This window comes from Hemicordylus capensis, chromosome 6 (assembly GCF_027244095.1).
Source record: "Hemicordylus capensis ecotype Gifberg chromosome 6, rHemCap1.1.pri, whole genome shotgun sequence".
Taxonomy (NCBI): Eukaryota; Metazoa; Chordata; class Lepidosauria; order Squamata; family Cordylidae; genus Hemicordylus; species Hemicordylus capensis.
In genome coordinates this window covers 132,157,466-132,183,997 of record NC_069662.1, presented here as the reverse complement: position 1 = coordinate 132,183,997, position 26,532 = coordinate 132,157,466, and the positions used below count along the sequence as shown (strand labels likewise).

Sequence of the window (26,532 nt, the reverse complement as noted above, 5' to 3'; positions counted from 1 at the left end):
AAATGTCTGTGATTTTTCACAGAGAAATTGTGCAGTTGGGACGTTTGGTGGGCATTGCTGAATCACTGGAGACCTGTAGAGCACCCCCCACCATTTAGGGCCTTTTTTTTTTTTTTTTGCTGTTTTCCACCATATTTTGAGCTTCGAGGAACGTAACCCCCCCACCTGTCCCATTGCCTCAATGCCCCATTATCTGTGGTTCCATTATCTATGGTTGTAGCGAAGAATGGAACCCCCTGGGATAATGGTGTTCACCTGTAGAAGAATGTAGCAGCAGCCATCTAGGATTTGGTTGCACAACCAAAGTGTTTACCTTTGGTTTCTGAAAACTAGATTAAATCTCATCTCAGTTACGAATTCTGTGAGGAAATTGGGGAAGCCACCTGTCCCTGATACTTTTCTTTCTCCCCTCAAGAGGATTGGTAGGGTGCATTACCAGTTCTTGAAATTAAAAATCCTGGGTGGGGTCTGGGAGCAAAGTCCAGCTGTTTTTGGCAAGTCAGGGTGGAGCTAAGTTAAAGTGCAACTTATTTATCTAAGTCGCACAGGTTTTTAAAAAAGTATGGGAGTGGTCGGGGTGGTCTTGTCTTCTGCTTTTCTGGCAAGCTATTTGTATTTTTTATTGGTTAATGCAATGTAAACAATTTTTAAAAATAATAATAATGATGTTGGTGTCTGGGATGGAATTATTTGGGTCAGGGATGCAATTCAGTGGTTTTTAGCCGACCTGGGATGGAACCCAGCACAAGAATTACTCTATTTATCAAATATTGAGGAAACAACCCAGAGACTTGTCGTTCTGATAATTAGTTTGAAGACAACAACTAACCCAGTTTGCCTGGCCACTTTATTTCTAATAAGCTGGCAACTCTGCTGTTTCCCAAATTGGGAGAACTGATCAGTTTGAGAATTTGTGACACATCTTTTTTACAATCTAAATGGAAAATAAATTGTCTTTCACAAATGCTGCCTGTTTCAAAGCAGAAACCTTTCACGAACATATCTTGCAGAAAACCATGTTTGTGTATATTTATTCTTGCAGTGAATGCAGCACATATTACTGGTTCACATCCCTGTGTCTAAATGTAAGCAGATGTTATGTCTAAAACGCATACGTATCCTGTAAGATATATTTAATTGGGGAATTGATCTAAGAGTAATCCCATCAAATGAAATCATACTTGTCCTTTTTCCATCTTGAAGCATGGGGATTCAGAAAAGTGGCGAGTGAATATAGAAAAGGTAGGTTGGGATCGTAACTAGTCTCTCAAGTTATCAGGTTCCAGCTCCTTACTAGGCAGTAGAAGCTTCGGAAAAAGGCAGAATTTTGTAGTGGAGGTATTAGCCCCCTCGCACAACTGTTAATCTAACTGTTCTATATGTGACCATGCTTTTCTGTTTCTCCTTTTCCGACAGACGCACTTCAGCCAGCAGGGGGCTGTTGTTGTTTCGCCTTTCAGGTTCCACCTAGGAAATCTGCTCACCGGTGTGTATCTTCAGGGTAAGGGCACTGGCTACGAAAGGAGAGACTGAGCATGCTCTTTTCTTGACAGCTCTCTAGGCATTTCACGGCGCTTCAAATTTGCCTTAATATACACCATTGTAATCCTTCACTTTTTGCATTTCAGAGTTATTTCGCTGCAGAATAATACATGCAACTAAATGCGATGCTTTTCTGCAGAATCTGAATTTGTTTTCCTGTTTTGAAGAAGTTAAAAAAATGTAATAATTGTGAGCAGAAAACAGAAAGCGCTTCCTTTGATCATATCGAGCATGCTCAGTTATACAGGAAACTAAAAACTGATAAAATAAGAGACCATTATGCTACACGGGCTCCCTCCCTCTTACGTCTGCGAAAGAGAAACTTCACCACGCAGACCTCTGCGGTTGGCGATCACAGGAAATGTCCGCGGTGCATGATGGGAATTGTAGTTCTGGGAACCTCACAGTCAGCCCCAAAGCGAGGAAGGCATGCGGCTAAGCTGGACTACAAACCCCACAAACCACGAAAGTATGAAGGGGAAGTCTGTCACGTGATCTACAAAATGGCTTCCCTGTGTCAGAGTGTGTTGAGTCCGATGGATGACAGGAGCTTCTGAGTCGGGCTGGCTGGCGCTGCGCTACCATGCAGAAGATCAAGTCGCTGATGACCCGACAGGTAGCGTTGTGGGAGAGAGGCAGGGATGGTTAGGGGGATAACAAACGTGCAAATGGAAGCAGAATAGGATCCGTGCAGAAAAGAGTGGAACCGGCAGTGCATTGGCTGGGAGAGCTGCCAGCGTCAGGGGTGTGTTTTGCGATTGCAGAACAGAATTCCCATCGCCGAGGAAGCCGCCTCGTTGGGCTTTGACCGAGAGCGACGTTTGGCCTGCCGAACCTTAGCAGGGAGGGGGGAATTTGCAGAAGGGTGGCCGTATTAATCTGTCGCATCGAAAGACAGAAGGTCTTGGGGAACACGTCACAATCCTATGCATGGTTTCTCATGAGACTTACGCCCGGTCGGAGAGTATAGGATTGCAGCCTTACTGTTTGATGGTAGTATGGATTTACATAGGCAAGAACCTGCTTCTTTAGGTGGGAGGAAGAGGGAAGAGCAGGAGCTGAAAGTTAGGCAGGTTTGTAGGGTGCAGACATGCTTCCTTGGAACCTCTCAGTCAGAGGATAAGAGGAGATGGGAAGAACCCCTGAGCTGTACCCATCCTTTGGGTTTTACTTCTCCTCCTTAAAAAAAACCACCCCAAACATTAGCTATTTTGTGTCTCTCAGCATAGATAGACAGGAACTTACCACTCCTTGCAGGGGCATAACAAGGCTGGAGTGGGCCCAGAGACAAAATTTTAAAATGGGTCCCTTGCTGATACACACACACACACACACACTACAATATATAGTCATGTGACTTGCCTCTGGGGGGGCCCCTTGAGGTGTGGGGCCCCCCAGGCAGCTGCCTCCCCTTGCCTAATAGTAGTTACGCCCCTGACTCCTCGTTTGCTTTGTGGAAAGAGGGAGGGAAGCCTGAATGAATTGGGTGGAGGGAGAAGCTGTTTGTGAAAATGCAAAGTTGGGACCATACTGCTATTTTCTGAGCGGTTTCTGAGTTTTTCCCACTTGATGTTCCTCAAATTAGAGAGACTTGAGGATCCCAGTGTAATTTCTGTTAGGTTTGATGCTTTCTTGTCAGTCAGTCTGAGCTTCTTGGTTCAGGCATTATATTATCCAAGTGAAAGAATGACATCAGGATTTGATCTTCTGCATGACAGAATGCATATACTTGGTAGTTGTGCTCTCGGCACTTATTGACAGAAAGTTCATATAATGTCTGTGCTGGGAAAGATGACTTCAGATAATTTTGATGAAAGCAAAGGATGAAGTTGTGTGGAGAAATGTAGTATGGGGGTGGTGGTGCAGAGTTTCTTGTTTTATTTGTGAGAAACTAGTTCTGTAAGACTGAAAATGGCCAGAGTTTTATTTGGATTCACCTATTGATACCAGTGGGTGTTGCAAGAGATCCCTCTTATAGTTTCCTGCACTATTTTGGTGTGTACACTAAATAAAACACTTTTGAAATATAAAAATAAAATATCCCTCTAGCCAGATCTTGTCAATTGTTGTTCTGAAAATAATGCAGAAATGAATCATCTTTCCTTTCTTGAGAAGGATTGGTGCTTGGAATTTTTCCATAGTAACAGGGAAGTTCATTGTAGGTATTTGGAACACTCGGGTTTCTGCAGTAGGAGGGAGGCTTTTTTATGGATGCATAATAGATGTGGGCACCTTTATGAATGCACAACAGAAGACCGCTTAAATGTTGTCGAACTGCAAATGTAACATACACTGTGGTGGGCCTCAATTTTTGTCATGTCATATGGTGCTTTGGACCAGTGGAGCAATTTTGTGGTTGTTGTTGCAGGAGTCCCCCCGCCATGGATGCCACGGACTCATCCAGTGTTCCCTCTAAGATGTATGCATGCTCACACATTTTTTGATGTCCGCCCAGTCAATTTTAGATCCCGCTCAAGTTCAGTTAAGAAGGTCCCACTCTGAATGCATGCGCATACACACTGCCTTGATACTGCCGCCCAGAACAAAACTCATTCCGTACTTAGATGGGAAAAAGAGAGAAATAGAATTCTGTCTTTTTGTGATATGGTATCAGACACTGGCAGTTTCAGGGTATCCTACAATTATTCTCCCACAATTTTTTATATGTGGGTAATCTTATACATGTGACTTAAGTATTTCCAGGATTGGTTCTCAAATGTATTTGCCTGATACAACAGCTCTAATTAGTCAGCATGTGCTTAGTGTTGCATAAGAGTAATTCAACTGTGGTGTATACAGAATTTATACTTATATTACTTACATGTGTCTTTCTCCCCTCAACAAAGGGTCTCAAGAGTCCTCAAGAGAATATTCATGATCTGAGCCCCCTTGAGAACTTCAGAATTCCTAGCAAGGTATGATTTAATGTTCATTCTACTAGGTATTGTCTCTCTTTAGCGTTTCTGTCAACTTATGCTATTTTGTAGTTCAGCTCATCATACCTGCCAACGTGTCCCTATTTTTCTTTTTAGGTGAATGGGGAAATAGGGACATGTTGGCAGGTTTGGATAATTGCTCATTCAGAGTTTTATATTAACCACTTACATTTAGCCTATGGGCAGGAAGTGGCTTGTGGGAAGCTGTTAGCAAGCCCCAGTGTCCTTTGGGGACCCTGGTGGTGTTGCTGACAAGGTTCCCACCATGGGGAGCCTATGGTTATGGCAGGCCAGGTGCCTACTTTCCAGCCAGCTTCATGCCAGCCGAGCTCATTAAGGGTTAAACTAGAAGGAAAGGGAGAAGGTGAAGCAGGGAAGACTCACAGTGCAGTTGCTGGGCAACCATGCAAAGTAACTCCTATTCTGGGCTAACAGAAAGCATTAAAATATACTTGTGTCATTGCTGAGTTGAAATCGGTCCCCTTTATCTTGCCCATTCTCTTTCCCTGTGTCATGTTGTGTATTCTTCATTCTGTTAATTTGGTACTATTTCAATAATAAGCCAGGGAAGGAGGTTCTCCAAGAACTTCAAAAAGAGCATTTTTGTTTTAGTCACAGGTAGCCTCCTTGAATTCTCCGTGACATCCTGTTTCAGCCAGTCTATTTGAATCCCACATGTGGTTTCTTAAATAAGTAGCACCTCAGAAGAAGACGCAAGGCACACGTCATTTTTTCAAGGGCATTGACTGGCTCTTGCTGCTGCTGCTGCTGGTTTTTTGTGACTCCAGTCCAGAAAGGATGGTTTGATTGTTTTTAATTGGACTATCTGTTGTTGGTCTTTATTTTAATGTTATATTGTGTCCATCATCCAAGATGCTCAGGCTCTCAGGTACATGGTTCTCTCCTTCCCCATGTTAGCCTCACAACAACCTTGTGAGGTAGGCTGAGAGATATTTGTTGGCTCAAAGTCACACAGTGAGCTTCAGGACTGAATGGGAAATCGAATTTGGGTCTCTCCAGTCCTAGTTGAACATTTTAGCCCTGCATCACGCTGACTTTCTCTCCTGTTGGCCAGTGCACTGCCTTTTGAGGATGTTTTTGTGTGTGTGTGTTCACATGCAAGAGTGTCAGTGTACATGTGTATCCATTAGTGACCCTATACCTGGAGTCTTTGTCTCTATTGTTATATGCATTCATCTTTGTGAGAGAGTCCCCCATACCTGGGTACGCAGGCATGAGTATGGGCAAGAAAGGCCATAGCACAATGGCAGAGCTATGGACGCAAGTCCATAGCAATGCCACTAGGACCTAAGCTCACTCTCCAGTGAGCAGGACTGCAAAAAGATGTCTCTGTCTGAGATTTTGGAAAGCTGTTGCAAATCTTAACGAACAGTACTAGGCTAGATGACCCAATGACTGACTGAGTATAATTCCTATGGGACTCCTTATTCTGTTTAAAATAGAGCATTAATTATATTTTATCCATTCTTCCTACCCTATAATTGACAAGCATTTATCAGATCATGCAGAATTTGGCTGAATCCCAATGATTTGGTCTTTGATATCAGTTTTAATTCAGTATAATTATTCAGTTGTGCACAGTGTACGCAAAATGATGTTGCTTTTGTGGTTTTAGCAATTTAACATTGTTTTTTGTGTTGATATTTCATTTTTGTTAACGACCCTGGGAGTTTTAACTAAAGGGCAATGCATTATATATATACACACCACACACACACACCATTTGGGATACAGATGTAATGAAGGGTGAGATATCTTTATTTTCACAACAACATATTAATATCACGAAGTGCAGGATTATAATATCACAGAAGGAAACAAACCAAATCCTCTTTAAATTGTATTATTCATAATAATGTGTAACAGCACATGCCCATGCCCTTTGCCAGAAAACACAGAATGTTCTCAAAACAATTTGCATCTTTTCTGTAAAGCAGAAAGACAAGGATTTGTATTAAGGTTTATGGCATTTCAAATTCATTTGTTTTTATTGCATAGAGGACAAATGGGATCAAAATGATCCAGACAAATGCTTCACCTGGGAAATATTATCAGGGCTGGCAGAGTTTTGTGGCTGAGAATTGATGTTAGTGCCTAAGAATTTGAAATATTTTAATTTACTGTGTTGATTGTGTGACAGATAGTTCATATGGAGTGGTTCCCTGCTCTGATGTGTTGCTAAATAAGCAAGTTACTGATACTTTCTCTCAAATAGTTGTTGAAGTTGCCAATAATAGGGGTGTGCACAAAACCGGTTTGCCTGGTTTGGTTCAAGACCAGACTTGAACAAAATCGGGCATGTTAGGCTTTGTGCTCCCTACACATACTGGCTCGGCTCAAATTTGAGCTGGATCAGGGGTTCTAAGCTTCCCCCCCCTTAACTTTTACACTCACCACCGGGTCTGGGTTGGTGGTGGCTGCTGCGCGGGGGTCTCTGCCATCTCTCCTCCCCCTGCCAGCCTTCTTCCATTCTAAAAATGGCCGGTTTGGCCCATTATTGGGCCCTTCCGACCTTCCTCTGGTGGCGGCGGCCATTTTGGAGGCTGTCACGCAGGCCCAATAGACCTCTTGTGGCCAGGTCATGACCCAAGCCATGTAGAGGCCCATTGGGCATCCGTGGAAGCCTCCAAAATGGCTGCCGCCACTGGACCAATGGCTGGAATGGTCTGAAAAGGGACCAAAATGGCCCTTTTTAGAATGGGAGAAGACTGGCAGGGGGGAGGAGAAATGGCAGAGACACCCTCCCCCCCAGCCCATGGCTGCTGTTGACAACCTGGACTCTGTGGTGGGTGTAAAAAGTAAAAAAAACAACACACACACACAACTTAGAACCCCTGAACTGGCTCTGAGTTGGCTTGGGAGGGGTGTTTCAGCTTGAGGTCAAGCCAAAACGGGCCCAGTCCAGCTCGAGGGTGAGCCCTCGAGCCAGCTTGGTTTGATGGTGAACCAGCTCAAGCTTGAGCTGGTTCGCACAACCCTAGCCAATAACAGAACCATTGTTCCCAATATATTATGTTTTGATCTGACGTTTTAGAGACGTAAGTTTTGGGAGTTATAAAAATATGATAAATAAATAAATAAAAATAAAAGGAGGTGGCGAAAGGAACATTTGGAAAATAGGTTGTTTGAAATATCTCATCCTGGCTGACATACTAAGGAAAATTATTCAAAGTTGTCCCATTGAAATGAAAAGGACAAGTTAATAAGATCTTAACTTGACCGTTTAATTTCTGTGGGATTACTTCGAGTAATTTTTCCTCAGTATGTCTGTCCCTGATTTTGAGCTTAATATGTATGGTTCGATATAACACTGCAATCATTCATTGGTTGCTGGTATTGCCACCCAGTGTCTTCAGACATTTTAATCAGATTTATACAACAATTCCTCTGGATACACATCTCTGCATTAAAATTTTAAACTGTTGGATTGTTTTCACCCCATGACTTTTTATTATGTAAAATTGTTTTTACTGTGTTTTATATTTGTTGTGTGTTAAATTTTGTACGCCACCTAGAGATGTGCACATATCAGGCGGTCTATAAATACGATAAATACATTTGCACATAAATACATAACATGTTGAAGGCTCTCATCCTTCTGATTTGGTCTGCATAGATGGTAGTGTAGGCCAGGGGCTCAAAACCTTGGGTCCCTTGATGTTGTTGGACTACAACTACCATAATCCCCAGCCACTGTTGCTGGGAGTTGTAGTCCAAAAACATCTTGGGACCCAAGGCTGGGAACCCCTTCTGAAGACTAGGAGAGAAAACAGAGGTGAAGAAGGCATTGCATTCTTGGCCTCTCCATCTATATCCTATATCTATGTATAAAGTATATTTATTTCATGATTGGCTGTGCTGCTGTACTAATGCAGACTTCTGGTAAGAATGAGGAGTGAATTGCTGTGCTGCATTGTAATTCTCCCAGTACACACGCTGGGAAGCTTGTGGTAGAGAAGCAGCTTCCATCTCATTTGCTTTTTCCATTGTTGCTCAGTGTCCTCAAGGACAGCAGTATGGGGTGGAATGGGAAGATGCCGTCCTCGCTGGGCATCAACAGGAGGCCAATCTCTTCAGTTCCTTGAATGAAAATGGGAATACTCCTCCCTACCCTTATTTGAAAGAGTGATTGATTGATTGATTGATTGATTGATTTCATTTCTATACCGCCCTTCCAAGAATGGCTCAGGGCGGTTTACACAGAGAAATAACAAATAAAGAAGAGTGGTCCAGGATGTTCTTAATTTGCGAGGTTTACATTGGCTCTGATACTATGGCAAGCAAAATTTATTTATGTTTGTTTTATATTTATATCCCACTCTTCCTCCAAGGAGCTCAGAGTGGTGTACGTGGTTATGTTTATCTTCACAACAACCCTGTGAGGTAGGTTAGGCTGAGAGATACATGACTGACTGGCCCAGAGTCACCCAGTGAGTTTCATGGCTGAATGGGGATTTGAACCTGGGTCTTCCCTGTCCTAGTCCAACACTCTAACCACTATGCCATGCTGGTGTAGCATGTTGTCTAGTTCTTTATTATCTAGTTGCACAGCGTATGCTTCATAAGCTTTATGGTATATTAGTCACAGTAACTCAGGCATGTTCCAAGGATGGCAGGAAGCAGGCTTAGCCTTTATGAGCCACCTGAAGCGTCATCTTGTCCCTTCGTATTGGTTAGGAATGTAGTTTGAGTAGTTAGTCTGCATTGGTTTAGGAAGCCTTTGATGACCGAGAATGAGGTGTGCTGAAAAAGCAACAACAGTTGACCAGACTGAAAGCCAGTGTTCGATGTGTCTGTCTGTCTTGGATATAAATCTTGGACCTATTATTATAGACTTCTTATCCTGGACATTATTTATTTCAAAGTCCTTGGTTGACCAACCGTATCTTTTCACCATTCACTGATCTATTTTCTCTCAGTAACAGATTTGTGTGTGTCTGTGTGTGTGTGTGGCAATTTGTTGCTTTTTCTGCTGCTTTGGCCTTAACCCTTCATTTAAATCTGTAATCAACAAATAGTGATATTGCCCTGAAAAACACACACACAAGGGGGCCGTTCATACAACCAACCCTACCTGGATTTGCACAGCCCTACTTGGGTAGGACTGGTTGTGTGGAGCACTGAGATTGGTGCCGATCCCAGCGCTACCCTGCCAGGTAGCCCAGGTTCTTAACTTGAGCTAAAAGTTAGGTAACAGGACGCAAGTGCGCTTCCGATCCCACCACCCAGTTGTGTGGGTGAGCAGGCTGCTTGCAGCCTCCGGCATTCAGCTCAACCATAGAGTCGGGATGAAGGAACATTCTCCCAATGCATTGTGCAGGTAGTGTAGTGCATTATGTGATTCCTGGAGGCCGGGCTTCACTCTCACCAGCTCTGGAGGTGAGTGTACCTCCTATCCCACCGCCCAGTTGCATGGGCGAGCAGGCTGCTTGCAGGCTGCAGCCGCTGGCCACCAGCTCAACCATAGAGCTGAGACAAAGGAGTGTCCTGGCAACTGGCATTCCCCCGATGCACCGTGAAAGTAGTGCAGTGCATTGTGGGATTCTTGGAGATTTGCTCCCCCAATGTGGGATTCACTCTCGCCGGCTCTGGATTGCTGCTGCACCGCTTGCCTCAGCAGTGATTGAGTGGGTAAGCAGCGTGATGAAGCAGGGACAGAGCCGTGCTCATATGGGGGAAAGTAGGTACAGTCATGCCTCTCCAGCCCCAACGTTTTTGGTCATCTGTACAACCTCAGGGTATTAACTTCATTTGCTCTCAGATCTTTTTTGGGGTGGTATTATTAGCCACACCTGTTCTACCTGGCTCACAGGAGCCTCCCTGTTTGCAGTTGTATCTCCAGGCTTGGAGATTGCACTTTGTATATGCTCAGGAGCTGGTGGTGGGCTAGTCACCCCTTGATTTGGCTGCAAACAATGCAAATTGGAATGGGGATAAGATGCACCCCCTTGCACCAGATGGGAGGCCCAGCTAAGTAGACTCAAGAGTTAACTATATTGAGTTAACCTTCAAGGACACTCTGTACTTAGAGTGAACCACCACACTCCCCTCCTTTCACAGGAGATAACACAACTTGCTAATGAACTGATCATGCCAAGCAGGAAGAAAGTAGATAAGATGGTGAAGTAGTTTTCTCCCCACCACAAAGGTGATGAGCCCGTGACGTGGCTTAGAGGTGTACCCATTGAAATTATTGATAGGATTATTGAGGAGCCCGCCCCGACACAGGCATTCTTTCACGCACCTGCATACTCTGATTTTCATCACAAAGAGTCTTACTTGGAACAGGCGCCCCCCCCCCCCACTGTGACACCCAGGAAAGAACGATCAGAAACAATGCATTCCGAACAGGGCCATCTGGGCCCTTCTATTCAGCAAAAATGACGATAGGAATGTGCCCCCAAGGCATGTTCTGGGATATAAGTATCCCCAGTTCCATGACCCAGTGTGTTCCTCGTGCCTTTTACTTGGGACTTCATTGCAATAAGCACTCTTTTGTGCTCCCTTGTCCTTCCAGCTCTGACTCCAACAGCAGACCATCTTGGTACTTCCTCGTGTATTACACTTGGGACTCACCACCTTCGTACTCCCTCATATGCTATACATGGGACCCCACTGAGCATTCCACATGCTCTCTTGCAAGCTACAAAGAGCTTGAAATCACAAGCTGGAACTGCCCTTGTGCCAATCCACCCAGCTTGCCTCGCACCTATAGGGAGCTGGACCCACGGAGAAGCCATTCTCATGGACATCACTCCCCATACTAATCCTTGCAACCCTCCTGCTCTACACCTTGCTGCCCCTAAAGGACGTGAGTCTCTTTATTTATCAGGGAGGGAGTAATTGGCCCTATCCACACACACCCGCCCCTACACAGTACCTCCAGTGACTGTTGCTGGTGTCTATCTTCTGTTTCTTTTTAGATTGTGAGCCCTCGGGGGGCAGGGATCCATCTTATTTATTTATTATTTCTCTTTGTAAACTGCTTTGGAAACTTTTGTTGAAAAGCGGTATATAAATATTTGTTGTTGTTGTTGTTGTTGTTGTCTCCAGCTGCTCGAAGCCCTATTGCGGTTGTCCGGCTCTCAGGACCCCAGTTTATAACTTCTTCTCAATTTTCCCCCTTCCCCCTCTCTTAGCCCGCCTGGGAAACTTACACAATTAGACCTTAAGCTAAAATACCTCATTGTAGTTGGTTTGTTTAGAAATGTACTTTCTGCTCTTTTAAGTTAGAAACACCTCATTGTAGTTAAATTGCTTAGTAATGTATTTTTATTGATCTAATCACACCATTCTTTTCCTGTACCCCCTGTAATTTTAGTCAATTCTTTTAATTTTGAAACTATATCCTTTTTTCAAATCCAGTCATTTCTTAAGTCCAAACGTTTGTACAAATTAAAACTGGTGAAGCTGACCCCTTTTACAGCGAATTGCCCACACAAACTCAAACATTGGGGGTGTCGACCAAACACCTCTGGGGCAGTTTCATTAACAGTGGCTTGTCAAGAAGTGTGGCTATATTAAGTAGTATTTTTCCCCAAGTCTTTAAAAAAAAAAAAGAAAGAAATCAAGAATGTTTTTTAAAATCTGGAAAACTAACTCTTCGAGCCTTTCCTGACAGGGTCAAGAGCTCCTTCGAGCTCCTTCTGGGCAGAATGTGCAGACATTGCTAATCCACGTAGATGATATCATTCCAGATAACATTCCTGTCTGTAACTTAGCAGCACTTGGGCTGCTAATTGCAGTCGATGGCAAAAAAGCCCCAGCAGTTCTTGCTCCAGCAAACATGACTTAATGCTGTAAGACCAGTTTGACCATGGAACCAGGAACAGGAGTGGTGGGGGAGGGCCCTCCATCACTGGTGGTCTTCAGGTAGCGGCTGGACAGCCAACAGCTGGGGATGTCCTCACTCTGAATTTCATGCACTGAGCAGAAGGTTGGCCTTCGATGGCCTCCAACGATATAGTTTTTCTTCAGGGGCTGGATGTGTTTTATGACCACCTACTGTATGATATCTATGGCATCACTGCCAGCCACTGTACAAATCCTCACCTTGTTGTCCCCTGTCCCTTGAATTACTTGTAATCTTTTACTCGCATTTTTGCTGTATTTGTTCTGTTAATTAAAATAAATAAATTAAGGCAGTGGCGTAGCAAGTGCAGAAGGGCCCCGTATTTATTTATTTATTTATTTAGATTTATATGTCGCCCTACTCCCATAGGACTCAGGGCGGCTTACAAGCAATAACATACAAAACAACACAGTTCTATAAAATACAGCATACATAACATCATAACCACAGCCCCATACAACCTTCATTTTAATAAATGAAGATGCTCCCTGTGTTTTGCCGTAGTCATGCCCAAAATTTGTTTAATCCTCCTCCTCCTGGCTTGAGAGAGGGAAGAGCTGATTCAGCCCCTTTTCTTTGGGCGAGCCAGCCAGGAAATGGTGGGGGGTGGGCAGCAGGCAGGTGGGGGATGGGTGAGTGGCTATTGGTGGCCTTTTTTATTTGGGTGGTCTGTGTTCTTGGAACATGTCCACCCAGTTAAGGTAACGTTCCTGTGCTTGAGCACATGCTTCCTACAATCAAACAAAGATGGTGGGTTCATGATTGAGTTAGTGTGTTAATCCACGTTTCCTGGATCCATAGCATCCATCACTAACTGTTGGACAATATTAACTTTCTTAGAGCTGATTACACAGAAAGAGCTGCCTTGTGAAAAACTCCCATAGGACTCAGGGCGGCTGAGTCTGAAAGAACAGCAGCAACAGCAACTCTCCCGAAATAATCAAGAATATTACTGACATCCTTCATAAATCCATTATGAATACTTCTGTCTAATACCAGTGAAGGGAACTGTTAACTTCAGCAGCAGACCTCTCTGTGCACCCATGGGGAGCACAAAGTCAGAATCCCTGAGGACTGTTAATTAAATGTTTATAGAGTTCTGCTAGATCAGAGGGAACACTGTAAAAAATGATGACTTTTTTCTCGAGCTGTTCATCCATGAGAGAGCTAGAATGCTGAGACAGGAAAAAGCTGATAATTACAAGCCAAGGAGGGAGTCGCTTTCTTGTAGGTGTGTGCTGAGGTCTGCAATGTAATTTTTGGGGGAAATATGCTGGAAACACACAGTGTTCCTTACTTCTGCATGAGTACCATAGATGGCACATCTGTACCATTGTTGTCCTTTGATGCATTTGGTTTGGGGCTTGATTGGAAGATGATGTTGTGAACCAAGCCTGATTTGTATACTAGATATGCTCAGGAGCTAGCATATGAAATTAGGCTGGCTTCACCAGTGTCACAAAGTGACCAGTTCTTTTATACAGTGACCATGTATAGTCTGGGCGCAAAGGTAGAAAGAAGACCAAAACACTCCTAAATAATTCAGTGGGCTTTATTATAGAAAGTAGCTCATCAGGAGAAAATTCAAACAGGTCATCTAATTTAAACATGTCTCTGATGCCTAGCTATCATGTGTGTGTGCAATCAATAATTACAGCTGTCTAATAAATTCTAATAAAGCAATGGAGGGCTTAGGAAGGGAATGGCAGTGATTAGTAGGGAGGAAAGAAGGAGAAGCAGGCTGGGCTGTGAGTTGGATAGGCATCTCACCAGGTTCACGAAGAAGGCTTCAAAGGACTTGTTCATTGCTGGGGCTTGAGAGCGCTGCTGGCTTCAGATGGAGGAGAAACGCAGGTGCTGGAGAACAGGAGCCTGGGGTGCGAATCAAGCTTCAAGCAGTCAAGCAGGCTGGGGGCAGATGCTCAGAGCGAAGTGGGGAGCAAGAGCAGAGTGGTTGGGGGAAGTCTTGCATTCTCACTGCTTAGCAGAGATCACAGTCATTCCCTTCTCCCTAGAAAGAGTTTCTGCTTTAGCCCCGCGGCTTAGAGCAGCGAACCCTAGGATCGTTCTTGAGCAAAATCTGCTGGTTAGGCAAAGCTTGCTTCAGTGAGCTGAATTCTTAATAGTTGTTTCTTCCGTTTGATCTCCATTGTCTTATAATTATCGAAATTGGCTCAGGATGTTAAGTCAAGACAGGATTTGAGTTCCATCTCCTGTTTGCAGAATATTATTCTATTGTCATTTCCAAAGCAAATTTGCCTTTCTTGGTCCCAAGAATATTAAGAGTCAGAGGAGTTAGTGAAAGAATTAAGTCTGTGTGAGACAGCAATTAAATTACTTCTTGTGTACATCTGTCTAATGTGTAATTATAACAAAAGGATGTTTAAAGTAACAGCAAAAGGGGTACTTGTTTGAGGTTGGTTAATCAATACATTTGACTAAGGCAGAAACATCCTGTCAGTGGAGGTAAGGGATTACCTGAGAGCAAGTTAATTTTAGCATTTGGAGACAGGTAATCAAGCCTGACCCATTGTGTCTCTTGTGAGTTTCACAAACACTGATAAACAATGCTAGATTACACCTGCCTCCACAAATCAGTTACCAGAGGCAGTCACGAGATCTGGGTATCATGCCCTGGTCAGTTCATCTGAATTCAGGCATTAATTGATTCCTAAATAAAATGGAGTCAGACCTAGGCCTGGGTTCCATATAATTTTGGGTTGGTAACTCTGGGTTTAATGTTGGGCTCAGGGTGTCCCCAACAATGACAGTGATGGGTTTGATTGGAAAATGTACAGTTTCCATATTTACTAAGGTCTTTGTCTCACTTGTGGACAGATGCACTTTTTATATTTTCTACTTGTGGTTTCACATGACCTTCCCCAGAATAGGAATGTGCCGGAACCACGGTTCAAAGCATGGTTCGAGTATTTTTAGGAACATTAGGAAGGAACCTAAGAAAAGGGAGATCTGTATGCTGATGGGACGTAGGGCTTCCCCAGTAGGAAGCTGGAAGGGGTGGCAGAGAGCAGGTAAGCACCTGCTCTACTTTTTCTTAAAAGTTTCCCTCCTAACTTTCCTTAAAATGCTTGAACTGCGCTTCATACTGAAATCCGGGCACATCCCTACCCCAGATATGGCATTATGTAGAGAACCATTATGCCCCATTAAAACAGGCATCTTTTAAAGTGGTGATTTTCGTATATTTAGATGGGGATAGCAATTCTCCATGTTCATTCCAGCATAACATCCTTCCCAGAGTCTATTGCTGGTGTTTCCTTACAGTGTTCCCTCTAACAGGGATTCCCACTACAACTTCCAGAATCCCCAGCTGTAATGGCTTTTGCTTGAGGATTATGGGAGTTGTAGTCAACAACATCTGGGAATCCCTGTTAGAGGGAACACTGCTCCCTTATGTTTCTTTTAAGATTCTAAACCCTTTTCAGACATGGAGCCATTTTATCATTCTTTTTTGCTTTATAAACCGCTTTGGACTCTTTATTGTGGAAAAGCAGTATATAAATCTTCTAAATAACAAATACCAGTGTAAAGCAGGCCGTACGCAGATATAGGGCTGTAATTTCCATAATACACTTGTTCAGTTATTTCAGCTGTCATGACAATAAGAATTGCTGCTGCTGTTTGTATTGGTGCAGAATTCAGCTTATTCCAGCAATCTGCATCTCTGAATACGTGATGTGGTCTGCTCCAATGCATGCTAATGCTTATGCTGGCAGAGAGAAAACTACATTGCATATGTATGGCATTGGACACTAGAACAGGACTATCTCCTACCTTGAATGTGATTTCTGAAAAATGTTGATTGTATTGATAATTGGCAGGGTGGATTGATTTAATAATGGATGGAAATTAGGAAAAACCCTGATTTAAATAACTGACTATTTCAGTGTTCTTCATTGTAAGACCTGGAAGCCAGTGGCACCCCCATCAACCCTAAGTGTGGCCTCTTGGCTAATTGTTTATTGGGCCTGTGTGAAGCTTCGGCAGAAGCAGAATCCAGTCCCCCTGGCACAGTCCCTCTCCTCTGCCACCATGCAGAGGAGACAATTCCTACCATGCAGTGCTGCACTCTGCTGGTGGGTTTTTTTTTTTTTTTTAGGTAAACAGAGCCCTCTCAAGCCTCTGCATCATCTTGGAAGGAGTGTACGGAGTGCTGGGAAGTGTAGCCTTTCCCAGCGCTTCCCCTATAAAGCTTTTAAGAGAGGGTAGTGTCTCTCTTAAAGGGCCCTCTCAACACTGAGAAAAGTGCAGTACTGTGTGGAGGTCAGCACAGTGTGAAGTGGCTCCCATATTATTATTATTATTATTATTATTATTATTATTATTATTATTATTACTACTACATTTATATCCCGCTCTTCCTTCAAGAAGCCCAGAGCGGTGTACTACATATTTGAGTTTCTCTTTCACAACAACCTTGTGGCGTAGGTTAGGCTGAGAGAGAAGTGACTGGCCCAGAGTCACCCAGCTAGTATCATGGCTGAATGGGGATTTGAACTCGGGTCTCCCCGGTCCTAGTCCAGCACTCTAACCACTACACCATGCTGGCTCTCATATTTATTACAATAATAATAATAATATTGAAGATTTTTTGCCAAAGTGAGCCCCTGTTTGAAAAATAGTGAAAATTACTGGACTGTTTAAATCAAGGCTTCCATTTTGAAACCCATATATTTCTTGAACAAGCATGGATGCTGACTGGTTGCTGTAGCAAATAAAAATATTGGTTAGCAATTCTATAGAGCCTTTGTACAAAGTAGGAGCATCACTCAACCTGTCTGTTGAATTATATCTGCTTGGAGAAAAGAGTCGTATTTCTGCTGGACCATCTTTATGCAGAGATCCTGAGCAAGATTACTTATATGACGACTAAGGCTTCACATTTATTTTAAAGTGTCCCGTTGATCAAAGTGGAATTTAATTCTGGTAAATAATATGATTGGGTTCTAAGAATCCAGAACTTCCCAGAAGCAAAGGAGGTAATTACTGGACAAAATAATCTTTCTCTGTGATAAGCGAAGTAAATCTCCATACTGATGAAAATATTCATAATTATGCAGTTGCATTGCAGAGTTCAGATAAATAGGAGTAGAAAATTGTGCATTGGGCTCAGCGGATGATGCTAGGGTGGTACAGCATGCTGTGGTTACAGCTTTGATAACATGCTAGTCCCTGAGTCTAATTGGAAGCCCAGAACAATAAATAAAATGCTTCTCTGTTTCTCTCCTACCCTCCCTCCCTTATGGAAAAGCTGTGTGTGTGTGTGTGTGTGTGTGAGACGTATTTGAGTTTTAAAAGATAATGTGTAGGAGTTAATACATTTGTTTTATTGAATACAGATTTTCTCTTTTAACTAGGTTGTTTTTGAAAAGATAATTTATTGCTATTGAAATTTTAAAAAGCTGAACTAAACTAAAAATAAATTTTCCACTCCACTCAGTTTCTGTTCATTCTGATCACTGATGTATGCAGTTTTCCTTAGCACCTATATTAAGCATGGTTTCACTGGTGGAATGATGGCTCATTTAAATATGGTTGTTTCTGCATCCCTTTGCCAATCTACTATATTAACTAGTTACCTGCTGTTGTCGAATTTCTTAGCATGTCTTTGGATTTATGTTCATGGATTTTCACTCCACCAGAAATTCCTTTATTATCTTAGGAGTCACTGACATTGTGCTTCTTAGCAGATCTTTATCTATGGAAGCCAGACCTGACTGTAGCCGAGCATTAGAAACATCCTTTAACGTTCCTTTCTTTAAATTTGTAAATTCATAGATACTCCAGAAGGTGGCACTTCAGTTTTATTAAAGTCTGAACATGCACTGGGACATTGCAAAGGAGTGTTTCTGTTAATTTTGAAAGTTAGATGATGCATTTAAAAAAAAAGGATTAACACAGCAGCTGAAAACCTCATCCTCTATATTAATTTGTTCTTTTTATTGTGCTGGGTGGTCTAATCAACGACACTTCCAAATCTCTCTCACACGATCAATTAAACCCTCGTTTCTCTGCAGACTACCACTCGAATAGTATAATTTATTTGTTATTTCTCTGTGTAAACTGCCCTGAGCCATTTTTGGAAGGGTGGTATAGAAATTGAATAAATAAATAAATAAATAGTTACAGTTGAAGAGTTGGTTATATTCAGAATTAAATTAACAAGTATTGGCTATATTACAGAAGATGGCCAATAAGTGGTTCACAACATTGTTGCTCTTTGGTGTGACTGTTGATGTTTCATTGTGTGAATCCTGTTTTCAGTCTCACTGATTTTATTTCTGTTTAGTTGAGCTGTAAATTAGTCATGCAAGGAGAAGAGAAGTTGAGAATGGAATGCGATAGCTTTTAGATCAGTCAAATTAATGTTTTAGGCAGCCGTGCTGTGATAATCTAGAAAAGGCTTATTTTTCCTGCTGTCAAAAGTCTGTTTAATATTCAGGTACAGTTAATTAAATCTGAAATGTTGTGGAACCATTACTTGGTTTTCAGGTAACACATTAAGTATGTTATGTAGCTGTGTAAAATTTAAGGGTGGCAGATTAAACATCTCTCTCTCATATATATATATATATATATATATATATATATATATATATATATATATATATAAATAAAAGGTGCTGCTAGGGAAGTTTAATTCTACTTTACTGTTGCTAGGCTTAGGTACTGTTATGTCAATAATACCTGTAATTCTACTAATTGTTTGTCCACATTATGATTGTATTAGGAGCAGTTGGGTGTTGCTACTGTTGCCTAACTTTGCCTCAGTAGAGTGGGGCAAATTATCCAAAGCCGCCTCTTCTTTTATTCTTCCCAGGACAACATAGAAAAGCAAATTTAGGACCCTACTTTCATCCCTTCCTGGCAACAGAAAAAGCTGTTTCAGGGCATAGTTTGTGACCAGAATATGGCACTCTGGGTTTCAGTGTAAGGTCTGAAAACCATTTAGGGAAGCAGTGTTTCGAATTTGTCACATGCCCTGTTGAAATAAGGCAGATTGGTTCTGGGGTCTGTGTCTCTGACAGGCCTCAACTCTAGAGACTTGGAAGACCAGCAGGGAGAGCTAGCATCTTTCACTAGGTGTGTTTCTAGTAGTAGGAATTGGTAGTATGTCTTATGGCTATCCCGTGGAGGTTTGCATCATGGCATTCTGCAATGGGAGAGTGCAACAGGCTCATTGGCCCAGGGAGACACTTCTATGCCATACCGGCCTGGTAAATGCATATAGGAATCCAGGGCACTCCAAGTTGATGCAACAGTGTTTCTGTTTATTTGGCTGCTGGAGTCACAAGCGTCTGGGATTGCGCCTCTCCATCTTCTTGTCACTCACGGCCAATCTACACATTTACCTCAGAATGAGGCATGTCTTTCTGGGGAATGGAGAGTCACTGGACATCCTTGTCTAGTCAGCCTCCAGGCCTTCTCTGTTGGTAGGGCTGGGCAGTCCTTCCTTCTCCTTCAGTTGTCACCGAGTCCATCTTAAAGACAGCATGGGCCTGCCCCCCAGCTCTGCTGAGACTAAGTGTGCATTTGGATGATGGGGAATTGACTCACGGTCACTGTTCCCTCTAACAGGGATTCCCATATGTTGTTGACTCCAACTCCCAGCATCCCCAGCTGCAGTGTCCTTTGGCTAGGGATTCTGGGGATTGGGGTCAATAACATCTGGGAATCCCTGTTAGAGGGAACACTGCTCAGGATCAGCCTTTCCTGCATCCCCTAGGCGCCCGTCCCCACCATCCAGCGTTGCCTTCTCCAATGCATGTCAGGACTCATGAAGAGTAGGGATGTGCACGGAACCACCGAGGTGCGGTCCGGCACTGGGGGGTATGTAGCTTTAAGGGTGGGGGGTAGTACTTAACCATCCCGCCGCTTTCCCTCCTCTGGCGCTCGACTTTTAAGCAAAGTTTTGGAGGCGGCAGCGTTCCTCCCTGCCGCCCCTGCCCCCATTGTTGCCTGGCAAAAAGGAGAAGTTTAGTACACGCATGTGCCCGTTGTAGCGCATGCACGGCACGTGCGTGCATGGGTGTGACGGGCACGTGCCACAATGGGCACATGCATGCACTAAACTTCTCCTTTTGCCAGGCGGGGGCAGGGGCGGCAGGGAGGAATGCTGCCGCCCCAAAAACTTTGCTTAAAAGTCGAGCGCCGGAGGGGGAAAAGCGGTGGGAGGGATAAGTACTACCCGCCGCCCTTAAAGCTACATACCCCCCCCCGCCAGACCGGCACCAATCCGGACTGGTTTGGAGGCCTCTGACATGGCCCCTGACTGTTCCGGTGCACATCACTAACAGAGAGAAAGCACGCTAGACACTGCAGTGAGATATCTCCATAAGGAACCTTTTTCTTTATTCAAAACAGTAAGAAAATATAATGCTTTCTTTTGTATACCTAGTCCCTTTCATGGTCTGCCCTGTAAATGGCCTTTGGAAATTAGTTGGTTTGCTAATGCATCACTCTCTTAATGTATAACACTTTATTCAAATGGATTGTGTGTTCAAGGAGGAACTCCGAGAGCTCCGGGAACAACCGACTGATCCTCAGGCACAGCAAGAAATAATTAACTCCATTGAAGAAGTCTATTTTTCGAATGATTCCTTTGATATTGTTAAGTATGAGTTGGAGGTAAGAACATACTTTGAATTAGAATGACAATGCTTCCAAAGAAAAAATGAGTTCTGATACTTACTGCAGTCTTCACTGTACTGGGCCTGTATTTTGCTCTATCCCCAAAATTGATTTATCTGCTTCTTCTGTTTGGTAAATCCAATCCAAAGCCCATGGTGGTGGTTAGGGATGTGCATGAATTGATTTTTTAAAATCTGATTTGTGCCTGAATCGAATTACCCCAGATTAAATTTGGATTTGATTCAATTTGATTCAGGTTTGGATCAATTTGGACCACTTATAAAGGTCCTAAGGGACCAAATTTGGGTGGTGGGTAGGTCCCTATGGGTGCCACCTACCACCCAAATTTCAAGGCAGTGGGGCACTTGGTTGATTTTCATTTATTTTATTTAGTTTTTATTGGTTTTGTATATTTCCACCATAGGAAATGATGCAGATTCAAAGTTGCCCTATCCTAACTCTAACATGGATTCCCAGCTTTAACTTTTTTTTATTTTTTAAGCTAATCTCTAGCCCTTGTAGTATTGGAGTTATGGTCACTATTTTTCAAGTATTTGGATTCTTTGGTGTATAATTACTTTTTCTCATAATGAATCCCTATCAGTCCCTATTCATTATATGCCTTCATTTCTTCTGTTCATTTTGACTGTCATTGGACAGTGCCAACTGTCAACTGCCATGTGTCAACTACATCACACACACACACACACACACACACACAGGGGTACTCAGTTAATTTTTTAGGAATTTTTGAAGTCAAGATTCTTTGGTATCTTCATTACACACCTACATTTCTTCTGTTCATTTTGAACACTGCTTTGCTGGTGGGGGTGGGGAATTAGTGGCATTCAATATGCCAACAACCCCCCAACCTGCAAGCCTTTGGGTACTCGGTTTATATTTTAGGAATTTTTTAGGTGTTTAGACTCTTTGGTCTGTAATGAATCCTCATAGGGATTCATTATGAGGAAAGGTTATTAGACACCAAAGAGTCTAAACACTTGAAAAAAAATCCTAAAAAATAAACTTGAGTATCCCACTGCCTTGCGGGGGTGGGGGTGGGGGTGGGGGGTAGTTGGCACATGGCAGTTGACAGTTGGCACTGTCCAAAGACAGTCAAAATGAATAGAAGAAATGAAGGTGTGTAATGAATTCTCATAGGGATTCATTGAGGAAAGGTTATTATACACCAAAGAATCCAAACACTTTAAAACAAGTGACCACACATTTTGCTCCATAACTCCACTCCTAAAGGGGCTAGAGCTTAGCTTTTTTTAAAGCTGGGAATCTGGGGAAGTTGATAGGAGGAATCCGAATCTTGAATTGATTTGAATTGAATCTGGCGTGATTCGATTTGTACCTGAATCTAGCCAATGGACCACAGGGGTGATTTGTTTGTCTCCAAATCACCTGCATCAGCTAGATTCAGGTACAAATCGCTTTGTACCCAAACCGATTCACACATCCCTAGTGGTGATGCCGGGTAGGAGTCACTCCATGCTTCATGCTCATGGGTCCTCTGAATAATTCAGTGAATTAGTGACTTGTGTGTGTACATGTTAATAGCCTTTTTATTTGTGTCTTATGTACAGAAGTTTCCTCCTGTCCTTAGTCTTCAAGAACTGGAAGAGTACAGAGACAAACTCAAGCAGCAGCAAGCAGCTGTAAGTAGGATGTCCTCTCTCCTCTCCTCTCCTCTCCGTTGTACTCAATGAGATCTGTAAACTTGACTAAAAAGGACAGTTTTAACATGAGCTTGAAAACAATTTCACATCTATTAACTATCAAACCATAATTCAGGAGGAGCCAACCTACATTCTCCTCCATTTACATGCACTCCACTTTCCCTGCTCCACCTCACCCCACCCATCTTTGGGGGCTACTGTGTGGCTCTCCTGGCTGTTGCATGTTTCTGTGTTGAAACATAATAAGAAATCAGGGCAGGAGCAGGCAATCTTTGGTAGTGTTCCATAGGAAAATGCCTTATACTGAGTCAGAGCACTGGTCCATTTAGCTCAGTACTGTCTACTCTGACAGAATAGACTGATGGTGAGTAACTCCCCAGGCTTTCAGGTGGGTTTTCCCTGCCCAGCCCTACCTTGAACTGCCAGGGATTGAACCTGGGGCCTTCTCCAAACAAATGAGATGCTCTGCCACTGAGCTACAGCCTCTTCCCCACCACGCTGAGCTTTGTTTCCATGTTACTCACATGGTCTTTGCTGCCATATTGGCTTAAAGGCCAGTTCATATTGATTTGTCATCTTTGTTCCTCTACAGTTTTGGTTTGCTTGTTTGCGCTCATTGTACGAAACGAGTCGTTGAATTGTTCAGGCTTCTTTGCTCTGTGTGTGGATCTGGGGTGGGGTGTCTTGTTCCCTGTAGGGGATGTACCATATAATCTGGACAGTATGGACAAACGTGAAGAAATTATTACTTTTTTGGCAAGGAATTGAATGTGTTTACCTTTATTGTCCATTCTAGCACCATGATAGCTTGACAATGAAAAGATCTTCATTTTATTTACTGCTGGCTTGTGCAACTTATTTAATGCAATACAATACAATGCAAAGGGTTTCGTTTACTAGAATTCAGAAACAGTGGAATGAAGAAAACATACTGCAAGTTAAAGGGAAAATGATATGCTGCAAAGGGAAAAGTCCCTTGGCAGCATATATTGGAGGGAGGCACGTTGAGAGCGTCTGAGAGATCAAAGAGGGTGAAGAGTGGAGGGAGCTAGATCCTGTCAGTTCCCTGACCTCTCCTGACGAACAACAGCTGTCTCACCCTGCCTGCGCATTCCTGTCTCGATTGAGGAGGTTTGTTTTTGCAGCCCCAGACCTTCTGAAGAACTGGCTTGGCTTCTGATTGCTGCCCTATTTCACCTGTGCCTTCTCTCTGAGTGCTTGACTTGTTTCACCTGTCCCCAAGGACCAGAGAACTCTCCTGAGAGGAGAGATTTCTGGAGTCCCTTGGCAGCATATGTTGGAGGGAGGCACGCCAGAGGCGTAGCCGACGGTGTAGCTGGCGGACCGCCTGTAGGCAGCCACCGAAGCCGGCCGCCAAAGGGGGCTGGCCTTTGGTGCTGGGCCTTCGGTGTGGGACTGAGGTCTGGTGGGGGGGAGTTATAAGGTGGGGTTGGAGGTCTGGGTTGTCTCTTGTTAGTTCTCTCTTTTATTGGGTTGTGCTAGGCCTTCTGTTGTCATGTGTTTGGGCTCTCTTGGGCAGAATGATGCCGGGTGTGTGTCCAGTGGCTCAGGGGCAGCTATTACTTTCCTGGTGGGGAATAGAAGAATTAGCGTTGGCAGAGCAGCTGGCCGTTACAGGAGAAGGGAAACCAGTAATTTAGTAACTGTTTCCACTTCTGGCTGCCCTGTCAGCTCTCTGGCCTCAGGGAGCAGTTCGAATTTCCCACAGAACCTAGTCTTGCTCCTTTGCAATGCCAAGTTGGTTTAGAATAAGACCAAAATCATCCATGACTTGATCATGGATGAGGGAGCCGATCTGGCTTGTATAACTGAGACCTGGATGGGGGAAGCTAGTGGCCCAGTTTGGGCTCAGCTTCTTCCACCAGGCTACTCTGTTGTGGAGCAGGCTAGGGGATGTGTGTGGGGTGTGTGTGTGTGTGGAGTGGCTGTGGTCCATGAGGATACCATTTCCCTCACCAGGGTCCCTGTGCAACAGTTGACTTACATTGAGTGTGTCTTTCTAAGGCTGGCAACTAGGGATAGATTGGGGATTCTGTTGGTGTACCGTCCACCCCGCTGCACAACTGACTCCCTAACTGAGCTGACGGATCTGGTCTCGGAGTTGGTGTTGGAGTCACCCAGACTTTTGGTTCTGGGTGACTTCAATATCCATTGTGAGGCTGACTTGTCTGGTGCGGCTCAGGAGTTCATAGCAGCCATGACAACTATGGGCCTATCCCAACTAGTTTCAGGACCAACTTGTTGCTGGCCACACACTTGATTTGGTCTTTTGTTCGGATCAAGGCGGTGTTCCGTGGGTGGAGGATCCTGTGGTTTCCCCACTGTCATGGACGGACCACTACCTGGTTAAGGTTGGTTTCACAGCCACAACCCAGCCCTGCAGGGGTGGAGGACCTATTAAGATGGTCTGCCTGAGAAGTCTGTTGGACCCAGTAGGATTCCAAAAAGCTTTGGAGGGTTTTGATGTTGGTCCTGCCAGCGACTCTGTCGATGCCCTGTTGGGAACCTGGAATAGGGAACCCACCAGGGCAGTAGACACGACCACTCCTAAGCATCCCTTCTGATCTGCTTTAAAAGTGGCCCCTTGGTATACAGAGGTGTTACGGGGTCTGAAGCAGCAAGGTAGGCGACTGGAGCGCAAGTGGAGGAGAACTCGGCTTGAATGTGACAGGACACAGCATAGAGCCCATTTGAAGGTTTATGTAGACGCGGTGCGTGTGGCAAAAAACAATTCTGGTCTGCGCGCATTGCTTCTGCAGGTTCGCGTCCGGAAGAGCTGTCCCGGGTTGTGAGGAGTTTGATTCAGGCTCCTTCCAATTCGAACCAATCCCCGGGGACTTTGTTCTGCTGTGATGCTTTCAATGGGTTCTTTACGGACAAAATCTCCTGTATTTGGGCCGACTTGGACTCCACTGTTTCTGCAGAGTCTATTAAGGTGGTGTTCAGCAATCCCTCTTGCAGTATTAGATTGGATCAGTTTCAATCTGTGATGCCTGATGACGTGGACAAGCTGCTTGGGGCGGTGCGGCCAACCACTTGTTCTCTGGATCCTTGCCCAAGTTGGCTGCTTTTACAGTATCTAGCAGGGAGATTGTTGGGGATGGCTTAGTTAATATCATTAACTCATCACTGAGGGAGGGTAGGATGCCTCCTTGTTTGATGGAGGCAATTATTAGACCACTTCTTAAGAAGCCTTCCCTAGATCCCTCAGTGATGGACAGTTATAGGCCGGTCTCCAATCTCCCACGGTTGGGTAAGGTGATTGAGAGAGTGGTGGCTAACCAGCTCCAGGTGGTTTTGGAGGAAACCGATTATCTAGACCCATTTCAAACTAGCTTTAGAATGGGCTATGGGGTTGAGTCTGCCTTGGTCGGCCTGATGGATGACCTTTACCGGGGAATCGACAGAGGGAGTGTAACTCTGATGGTTCTTTTGGATCTCTTGGCGGCGTTCGATACCATCGACCATGGTATCCTTCTGGATTGCCTGGGGGAATTGGGGATAGGAGGCACTGCTTTGCAGTGGTTCTGCTCCTATCTCTCAGGCAGATTCCAGATGGTGGAGCTTGGTGACAGTTCCTCTTTAAAATGGGAGCTATTATATGGAGTCCCTCAGGGCTCCATTCTGTCACCAATGCTTTTTAATATTTACATGAAACCTCTGGGTGAAGTCATCAGGAGATTTGGTGCAGGGTGTTATCGGTATGCTGATGACACCCAAATCTATTTATCATCATCATCATCAGGAAATGGCATTCACTCCCTAAATGCCTGCCTACGGGCAGTAATGGGCTGGATGAGTGATAACAAATTGAAGCTGAATC

At 43.9% G+C, this 26,532-nt stretch overlaps 1 protein-coding gene across 2 annotated transcripts in view; it reads left to right on the top strand.

Moving 5' to 3' along the window:
- Positions 1–2,000: 2,000 nt before the first annotated feature.
- The window catches only part of VPS50 (VPS50 subunit of EARP/GARPII complex), a 128,333-nt gene continuing 103,801 nt past the window's right edge, over positions 2,001–26,532 (top strand). The window contains exons 1-4 of one of the 2 annotated variants that reach the window (XR_008310227.1): positions 2,001–2,158; positions 4,389–4,457; positions 20,878–21,000; positions 22,596–22,667. Coding sequence is in view for 1 of the 2 variants with exons in the window: in XM_053263967.1 (XP_053119942.1) it covers positions 2,126–2,158; positions 4,389–4,457; positions 20,878–21,000; positions 22,596–22,667 (297 nt within the window). In the remaining variant the exon portion in view is untranslated. The remainder of the gene's footprint in view (positions 2,159–4,388; positions 4,458–20,877; positions 21,001–22,595; positions 22,668–26,532) is intronic. The other variant, XM_053263967.1, reaches the window with a different exon arrangement.